This window comes from Vombatus ursinus, unplaced genomic scaffold (assembly GCF_900497805.2).
Source record: "Vombatus ursinus unplaced genomic scaffold, bare-nosed wombat genome assembly UNPS02009573.1, whole genome shotgun sequence".
In the NCBI taxonomy this organism is placed as follows: domain Eukaryota; kingdom Metazoa; phylum Chordata; class Mammalia; order Diprotodontia; family Vombatidae; genus Vombatus; species Vombatus ursinus.
Window position 1 is genome coordinate 6,312,392 of NW_020949351.1, and position 10,443 is coordinate 6,322,834.

The 10,443-nt window shown below is 34.9% G+C and overlaps 1 protein-coding gene across 1 annotated transcript; it reads left to right on the forward strand.

The window, feature by feature from the left end:
* Window positions 1-7,784: 7,784 nt before the first annotated feature.
* On the forward strand, window positions 7,785-8,295 carry LOC114035912 (ubiquitin-conjugating enzyme E2 C-like). The gene has a single exon (XM_027852302.1). It carries the CDS (start codon window positions 7,846-7,848, stop codon window positions 8,293-8,295), a length of 450 nt encoding a protein of 149 aa, XP_027708103.1. The 5' UTR covers window positions 7,785-7,845.
* Window positions 8,296-10,443: the final 2,148 nt, after the last annotated feature.

The window sequence follows — 10,443 nt, forward strand, 5'->3', positions numbered from 1 at the left end:
TCGGAACTGTGACCCAGATCCAAGCACAGGCAAAGCAAGAGATTCCTGCCTCAACACTTGCAAATATATCTCTGCAAACCCCCTCTGATCAGCCACTTGACTCCCCCTCAGTCTGTGGGTCCCGAAGCTCAGGAAACAGCTGCGGCCCCAGGGTGTTCTTGAGACTTGCAGCTGAGACCTAGCTCCTCTCTCACTGCAATCACAGACTTTTCCCACTGACCTTCCAAGTTGTCTTTGGTGTTCATGGGTTGAGAATTCTGGAAACCACCACAGCTGCCTGAGATTCAGTCTTCTGAGGCCTCTTCCAGGATCGCTGCAGCCTGTGCACCCACCCCGAACTGCGCTCCTCTCCCCACCCAGCATGATACACCTTTCCAATCAACCATTCAGGCTGTCTTTGGCTGGAAATTTATTTTGTTCTGTCTTTTTTGTGGGTTTTTCTGTTTTAGAATTTGTTTAGAGTCCTTTTTCATAGGTATTTGGAGGGGTTTGGGGGGAGAGCTCAAGCAAGTCACTGCTTTCCCTCCGCCATCTTGGCTCTGCCCCCTAAAATCTTTCTCATAATGTTTTTATCACAGTTTTCAGTCATCTGTATTTGATTTCTTACTTTTCAGAATATTAGTATCAGTCCTTCTGCAAAACCCTTTGTTCCAGACAAATATTTTTCTTGCCCTCTCTTATTACTTTACAAGTAGGGAAGGTTAAAATAATAAAGATACTGATTGTAAGGTCCAGAATTCCTCTGGCTGGGGAACCCTGTACCTACCTTATAACTATGGGGTATTCTTTTTCTACAAAAGGAAGAGGCCACAGAATTCTACATGGATTTTAGGTAGGCGTTTAATCAATCATTATGAATACTTACAAATAGGGCCAATCTTTGATCTAGAGTGGCATCCAGACAATTCTGTGGATCCCCACTAAAGAACCCTCCCTAAATCCCCATGGTAATTATAGAAAACCGACCAAAGCAAGAGGAAGTAGGGAGCGCATCATTACTGATTGGTACATATTTTAGATTTTCTGTTTAGTAATGAGCTTAGGAGTTAAGCCAATATTATTCCCAAACATAAGTTTGTGTGTTGATGATTTCCTGTTCACCTATAGGTCATGATACCTTTGTTTTGGTTTTCACAGATCATAGTATCTTAAGTTCTGACTCAGTGTCTAAGTTATGATTGTAAACAGCTCATCATGTTCAGGTTTCCACCTTTCATGCAGTTTAAGTTTTCTTTTTGCTTTGTTTTTTAATAGCTTTTTACTTAATACTGAATTTTATGTTTTTTTCCCAATACAAACCCTACAGTTATGGTTGTGATATTGGTATAAGTCCTCTAACAAGATTATCTGATTCAAGACTGATAAAAACTTTTAAGAAAGTTATTCTCCTCCTATAAAATCTTATCCAAAAGGATCCCCCCCAGCAATCCTTTCTTTACCATACAAACCTCCCTGTCTCACACAATTTTTTAGCACCTCCCAAATAATCTGCAATGACTCTATACTTGAATCCCAACCCCTTCTTTCTGAAATTGTTTTCATTTTTACATCAATTAGATAACAATATCAATATCTTTAAATAAAGCAATCTATTCCAACCTGAGAGCATGGGGGAGCAGCTGGGGGTTTATTCACTTTTTTTCAAACTATTTTACTCTTTTCCCTTCACATCTCTCCCTCTATTCTGCATACTGTCATGTTCCTTTTTTTATGTCTATGCTTTCCCATTTATCTTTACCTACTCCTTTTAGAATTATTTTAGAATTTAGAATTCTTGGATTACATTTTAGTTTGCTTAGTAGAGAAGGAAATGAAAAAAAATTCTTTAGTATCTTTACCTCCCCCAAAAAATGGTGTCATGAAGAATTAGACATGACTGAAATGACTGAACAACAACAACAAAGGTGGTTCAATGACTAGAGAGCTAGGCCTGGAATTATGAAAACTTGAGTTCAAATCTGGCCTTAGACATTTACTAGCAGTATGACCCTGGGCAAGTCACTTAACCCTGTTTGATTCAGTTCCCTCATCTGTAAAAAAGAGTTGGATAAGGAAACAGAAAACCGCTTCAGTAACTTTTCTGAGAAAACGTCAAATGGGTGACAAAGAGTGGAACATGATTGAACAACAAGAAGATTATATTTTATTGTTATCATATAAATCTTTGTCATTAGACACAGACACTCTGACAATTATTTACAAGGGTTATGAAGAAACCATACTTATTTTAATTCTATTATTTTAAAATTTTATTGTCTTGGTTTCTATTTGCAGACAACTATGACTTTGCTACCTATATCCAAAGCAGGTAATATACTATCAGTTCCAGGCACAATTCCCAATTTATTATTCACACCTCACTGAGAAACTTTGAAAAACCACCTCTCACTTAGCTCAAAAACTTTTCTTCCTCTGTTAAGAACTAAAGCATCCAGGCTTGTGACACTGATTCCTAAAACAAATGTTCTCCCATTTTACCCCTTCAGGTAATTTTGAAATTTCATTTTCTAAACATAATCTGAACTTTAAATGCCTTACTTCCATTTTTTCTTCTTTGATCTTTACATTTGAAGAAGGGAATTGTACTGCTGGAATGAATGTCATTTCTATCATCCTTAGAATAGTCTTAATATTATTTTCATAAGCTTGAGCTCAGAGTCCTCTGTTTTGAAATAACATTAAAGCCTTCACAGGATTAGAGAAAAAAATTTATTCAATAAGACTCAAGAGTCTTCCTATTAATCAATTTTCTTTAGTTTCATTGACCAAAGATGTGTCAGTGAAACAAAATTCTCATGCACTTGCACCAAAAATGTTTTATAGAACCTTTGACCTTGACTGCACAATTGAAAAGTCTCTAGAATATCCTTCCCCTTCCCTCTGCCTACTCAAACATATTTCATCCTTCAAATACCACTTCTTCCTCCAAGGATTTTCTCTCAACTTCTATTCTGATTTCCTCTATTACTTATTGTCTGCATAATTCATTTTGATCAATAAATCTGATGTGTCTTTAAATGTTTGCTTGAGTTAATAGTCAAAAGAAATCTAGGTTTAAAACTGTCAGCAGGCAATCACAACTTCATGAAACTTATGTGAAAACCAGGTTTATTACAAGAGAAATGGACATCTGTATGGAACCCAAAGACAGAGCAAAGAGTTCATAATCCAAACAGAAGGTTGCATATTTATGACAGTACAAAAAAGGAGGAGAAATCAGAAATTTCCTCCTCAATGGGGGTGTCATGAGAAGGGGTAAAGGTCCAGCAAAGATGGGAAAAGGACAAAACCCTTCCTGAAGGAGAGAAGCAAGGTGATGGCAAAAGGAGCCATGTTTTCCCTTAGGGACTGCTAGACCATGTAGATATGATGTCCTGCTTATCTACAAGGGTCTCAGCTGCACAAGCAGTTTCTCAGCCTAGTGTAGACTGAATGGCTCCTGTTCTGACTCCCAAGGATACATAGGGAATCCAACTCAGGGTGCAAACAACAAATGTCAGTTGGAGAGGGGAAGGGCTCATCCTTGACACATTCAGAGCCTCTGGCATACTTTGGGTCCAGTGTTTCTGGAAAAATATGGCAACTCAAAAAGATAAGTTCAAGAGATCCCTTACCATTCCTTAGCAAACCTTATTTCAAATTCTTGCTAGTTATATGAGCTTAGGCAAGTTATTTGATTTCTCTGTGTTTCCTCACTTCTTTCATCTAGTATTAGAATGATAGCACTTACAATATCTTCTAGGGCTATTTTAAGAAAATTTTTCTATAAATCTTTATGAGTTACATCAACAAACTATCATTATTGTTGCTGTTACTCAAATGTTATATCTTGCTTCTCCAATTAATATATTCTCTTTCTGAGGGTAGTTTGCTACAATGGATAAGGCACTGAACCTCAAATCGGGAAAGTCTGGGTTGCAATTCTACTTCAGGTGCTGATTAGCTATGTGACTTTTGGAAAATTACTTAATGATCTAGGTCTCTATTCCTTTTTTGAAAAATGAAGGTATTTGGCTCAAAGGTCTCTTAGATACCTCCCAAATCTAAATCTCTCATCCCTATTCTTTTGCACTACCTCATAACTCTTATAACAGTGGCAGATCACTAGAATAGAATATGTATTATACATTAGAATATATATGTATATATGTATATATGTTATAGACTATGTTCTATATAATAGAATATATTGTACATATTCTGCATATTAGAATATATGTGTATATATGAGACTTCACACATATACACACATACATAAATACACACATATATATGGAATTTAATATTTAAAGTAATCATATGTATGTTTTTGGTGGAATAACTGTTCGTACAGGTGTTTCAGATAATATTAGTCATTTATGATAGAAACATAGATTTTTAATTCTATACTATGATTTTTTTTATCATTTTAATATAATAAAATAAAATTTATGTTTTTCAACTTTGGAAATCATATCTTTAATAAAACAAGCAAGCTTGAATGGTTTATAAGCACTTATATATTGCACATAATCAATTTTCATTAGATTTCTTTGTATTTTTTTGAAGATACATTTAAGTCAATTTGCCAAACTAGAGAACTAAGAAAAAATCAGTAAATTATATATGGTCTTTTAGAGATAACATGCAAAATACTGACAAGCTGTTGGAGGACATGTTTGATCTGTTTTGTGTATTAGACCTGTTTTTGCTTTTGCAGCTTAATGTGCTATAAAACTTTGAATTATTATTAATATTAATTTCTTTGCTCATTTGTGTATTTATTCAGTTTCAAATATATTCAACATCAGGCTGAATCATTTGGAAAACTAATGAATCTCAGAATTCCAATGACATTCCCCAACTTCCTTTTTACTTAAAAGTATTGCTGTGGATAGAATCTATCTTGATAAGGAAATGAACTAGCTGTTAAATCAATAATACAACAGATATGTATAACAATTCTATGATTTTGATTGACACTATAATAGCAGTCTTTTCTAAAGAATCTATACCATGAAATTGGCATTTATAACTTTTACCAATTCAGGCTGGAAATAAATGAATTATCTCTAAAGCCTTAATAAAGAACAACAAAAAAATATTGATTGATTGAATAAAGGAATATTTATCAAGCACTCACAATGTGCTAAGCATTATGCTTAATTTTCAATGGCATACTCTTTTCTGTCTAGGAGTTTACGTTTTAATGTAATAAAATGAATAATCATAAGGCTTTTCTTGGTAGTGTTTTGACAGAATTTTCCATTATTATTTTTAGTTTTATTGGAAGCGGATTGTGAGCTACATATGGTTATCTGTCATACTCCAAAACTTGATTGACTCCACTTATGAAAGATAGTGTTTCAGTAGCAAGAAGACTTTGAAATGAGTTTCACACAAGATCAGGCAGCTGGAAAGAACACTGAATCAGATATAAGGAAGGGAGGATATTTAAAAAGACAGAGGAAGGGGAGTTAGGGGAAAAGAATAGAAAGGATAAACATATATATACACAGCATAATCTGATAATAGAAGGGTAAAGACATTTATTCCTATAGAATGTAAGCTACTTGAGAATATGGATCATTTTGCTTGGGATTTTATACCAGTGTTTGTTATGTCATTAATAAATATTTGTTGAGTACTAACTACTAAATATGAGGTTATGTCTCTACTACAGATTCCAAGGTCAACAACTTTAAGGATAATAATACCCTTGTGGAAATTCTAACTCAAAATAAGGAAGTAATCTTTGTGATGCAGTGAGTCTCTTGTTACTTGAAATTCTAATAGAAGCTGACTGACCATTTTTTCCCTGTTTACTGTAAATTATATGTGTGCACTAGGTAAGAAATTGATAATTTTAAAGATTCTTTCCAACTCTAAGGTTCTTTTAAAATTCTATGATGAAATCTTCTGATAGTTCACTACTTTATGAGGGAGTCTATTTCATTTTAGACAGCCCTACTTATTTAAAGAAAAGTCTCCTATATATTGAGCTAAAATGTATCTTATAGTTTTTACTCCCTTAGCCTCAGTTTCACCTTCCTTTTAATGCAATGTTCTCTATATTTTCTCTTGCTCATGCTGGACTTTCAAAATATTTGTGCACCATTATTATATTTCTATTAAGTTTTCCCTTCTCCAGACTGAATTCTACCTACTCTCTTCATATGTATTGTTGCAAGATCCCTCACCACCTTGTCGGCCATGTACTCAAATGTACTAATTTATATTTTAGATTTGACCAGACTTGTCACTTTAAATATCTTTGGGAGCTTATTTATTTTTGTTAAGTGAATTTATTTCAACCTTATATTATATAAACAAATAATCTTCTCAAAAAATCTAAATTCTAGAAAAATGACTTATGTTCCCTTATATACCCTTACAAATTATTAAAAATAAGAAGTTAGCAAGGAAAGCACTCCCATTTCTTTTCCAATACCCTTTTCTGTGTTTTCAGATAACATATGGGAATTCCAACTGTACTTTCAAAAGTCATTATCCCCATTAGATTGTAAACTCTTTGAGGGAAGGGACTGTCTTTTAACTCTTTTTGTCCACCTAAAATTTATTACAATTGCTGGAACACAACAAGCATTTAATAAATGCTTACTGACTGACACCTTATTTAATCTCAGGGAATGACTTTAGTGGCATTCAAATTTCAATCTAGACAGAGGGAGACAGTACAATGAAGTCAAGCTGGGCCCTTGAGCCCCTTTAAATTTTATCATGTAAGAGAATGAATATTTTGCTACATCAACCTCATTCTAAATTGCTATTGAAAAATGATTCTCACCAGACTCATATATATATATACACATATATGTTCTATAATGGTGTACATAGGCAAGAATTCATTTCACAACATGAATAAGTATGATTGACATATCCAGATGGAAATATTCAAATTGTCAGATCTCTTTAAATTGTACCATAACTTCTTATTTTATAATATTCCAAATGACCCAAGGTAATAAGATGAAAGGGACAGCATCCATTCATAATATCACAGGATTCCTATTAAATAATAATTAGTCCTTTTTGGGGGTAGCAGTTATTCCTTAATATTCATTTTCAGATTCCCCAAGGAATGTTTTTTTTCTTTAATGCTGTAGAGTATTTATTATTTAAATACTAAAAATCATTCTGTATAGTATTAGAGTCTCTTCTTTGTATAAAAGCATAGACAAAATTAAATTATAATTGGTTCCCATGAAACAAAATTAATCCTACAAATCACTGATCTACCTAAATATGTTAGAAATGCATTAAACAGATTCAATTTAGCAGCTTTATATTTTACATAGACACTTTCAATTGGTTTTGAAAATCAAAAGATCTGTGTTTAATTAAATATAATTTACATCATTAAAGTGAAAAGTCATGCATTTACAAACAGACATTGCAAGAAATATTATTTATTTGAATGAAATACATTGTGAGGCAGTGGAAAGAGTACCAGACTTGGAGTCAAAAAACTTAGGTTGAAATGCTAGTTCTAGCATTTATTACCTGTGTGACCATGGGGAATTCATTTAACATTTCTGAAACTCAGTATCCTCAATTCTAACAGAAGGATAATAATACACAAAATACTTATCTCAGGGAAGCTAGGGGACATTGTAAATTCAAAATTGGCCTCAGACTCTTACTTGCTCTGTGGCCCTAAGTAAGTCACTTAATCCTGTTTACCTCAGTTCCCTCATCTATAAAATGAGCTGGAGAAAGAAATGGCAAGCAGTTGCCACCTGGGAGTTTCTCTTCCTTTATCTCTGGTCCCCCATGGTCGTGACCTGGTGGCTGCCAGTCGCCCATAAGGGGGCCAAGCCTGGGGCAGGTGCTGCCCACACTTCCATGGGCAAGAGGTTACAGCAGCAATTGATGCCCCTAATGGTGTCTGGAGACAAAGGAATTTCTACCTTCCCAGAGTCAGACAATGTCTTCAAGTGGGTTGTGACCATCCATGGGGCAGCTGGGACAGTATATGAAGATCTAAGGTGCAAGCTCTCCCTGGAATTCCCCAGTGGCTACCCATGTAATGCTCCCACTGTGAAATTTGTCACACCTTGTTACCATCCTAATGTGGACACCCAAGGCAATATATGTTTGGACATCCTCAAGGACAAGTGGTCAGCTCTGTATGATGTCAGAATCATCCTGCTGTCTATGCAGAGCCTGCTAGGAGAATCCAACATTGACAGCCCATTAAACACACATGCTGCTGAACTTTGGACAAACCTCAGAGCCTTTAGAAAGTACCTGCTGGAAACCTACATGAAGCAGATGACTAGCCAGGAGCCCTGACCCTGGCTTCCCAGTCTACCTTCCTTCATCTTGTGTGTGTGTATGTGTGTGTGTGTCTATCTTTTTCCCTTCCTCACAACCTATCTTCTCTTTTCTGTACAGGACTCTATTTCATAAACTGTTTTCCTTTTCTTCTTCTTTTTTTCTTAAACTCTAGTCCAACTCTCAATATTAATGTATAAATAAATAAAGTTTTGTTATTTTGGTTAAAAACAAGAAATGGCAAACCACTCTTATATCTTTGCCAAGAAAACCCAAAATGGGGCCATGAAGAATTGGACACAACTGAAATGACTGCACCATACTTATCTCACATTGTTGAAAGCATCAAATGAGATGATATATGTAAAGTGTATTGCTAATCTTAAAGGACTCGATAAATGTCCACTGCTGTTAACATCCTTATTATCTCATTTGGAGAAACATTTATATGTGCTATTGTGAAAAAAAACAAACAAACAAAAAACAAGATTTTGGGGCTGAGCAATCCCCATTGAGAGCCAAGAAGCTAAAATCTAGTTTGGATGGAGAACATTTATAAACTGAAAAGCTAGGGCAGTATCATACCCAAGGTTCTTCCTATTTCTGATGATTTAGAGCTGAGATGGTTCCAATGAATTTAACAGATTGCTATTTCCAGTTTTTCAGATTGAATTGATGGTTGAATGACTGAAATGTTGATTACCCAAAGATTTTGGTCACTTTACAGTTTTATTTCCTGCTATTGTGCCAGCGTGAATGTAAGCAAGGACTGCCAAGGCTGTCCTAGATGAAGTCACCTCAGTTAAGCTCTGGGAAAATAAACCACCTCTTTCTTCATAGTGACTCTACAGATCTTAAAGTTAGGACTTAAGAAGGAAAGAAGGAAGGAAACAAGCATTTATAAAGTGCCTACTCTGTAGCAGGCCCTATGATAAGTACTTTATAAATATTATATTACAACAATCCTAGAAGGAAGGTATTATTATTCCCATTTTACAGTTGAAGGAGCTGTGGCAGATAGAAGTTAAATGACTTATGGAGGGTCATACAGCTAGGAAGGAAGGATCTGAGACCAGATTTGAACTCATGTTTTCCTAACTTAAAGCCCATTGCTCTATCCCCTGTATCATCTAGTTTCTATCAGGTTGTGTTGTTGCTTCCAAGTATTCAGACATATATGCCTTCCAATTCAGAAGGTATTCAAAGCAGCTCTATTATCCCATTTGTTGAAGATATTTTGAGCAACTACCCATCAATGCTCATTACCAATCAATAATTAGGCATATTGAGTATATATTCAAGAGTATATTTCATGTTCAAAGTAAATCCACAGTAGGAATGACCAGATAGCATGCAGACAGTCAAGTCTGATAGTTCTAAGTAAGTCTGACCATATTCATTATCTATGTGATGGAAACCTTTGGCCATTTTATAAATTTGCATGAAGATTTGCTGGTAAAAATGTTCTGGAAGCTAGCACTGATCTGTTATGCTCAAGAATTCCTTAGAGATGCAATGGTGTTTTGCCCATTGTTTATATTTATCCATTTTGACTATAGTTGTCCTACCATGGAAAGCCTATAACTATCCAAGTTAGTAATTGACTTTACTAAGTGGGATAGTTGTTGACAAGAGGAAGAGATATTAGATGGATGATAGTGTAGTTAAATGAAATCAGAATTTCTTGAAAGACTTGAACAAAGTAGAAACCTTTACTATGTCTAAGTCAACTCAAAAGATGGTCTTCAAGTCAATTAATCAGGAGACTGCTTGACCATTTGTGGCTTAAGGCATATTTAAAATGACTTTGTTGAAGACAAAGATCACATGTTTATCAAATTTATAATTGGAAGAACTTGTACAGATAACCACCACATTAGATGACAGAGTCAGGATCCAGACATGATATAAAAAGGTGAAGAGTGGCATGTAAGTACGCTCTGGAATCTGGAGGACCTGCATTCAAATCTGGCCTCAAACAAATAACACTCACTAGCTGTGTGATTCTGGGCAAGTCACTTAGCCCCATTGCCTAGCCAAAAATAAAATAAAATTAAATTAAAATTAAAAAATAATAAAAAACACAAAAGTTTTTGAAAAGAAAGAAGAATGGCATGTGGTACAGTGGAAAGGGTGTTAGATGTGGGTTTGAATCCTGACCATGCT

Coding starts and splice junctions, on each gene's coding strand:
- LOC114035912 (XM_027852302.1), top strand. CDS start 7,846: ATGGGCAAGAGGTTACAGCAGCAATTGATGCCCCTAATGGTGTCTGGA.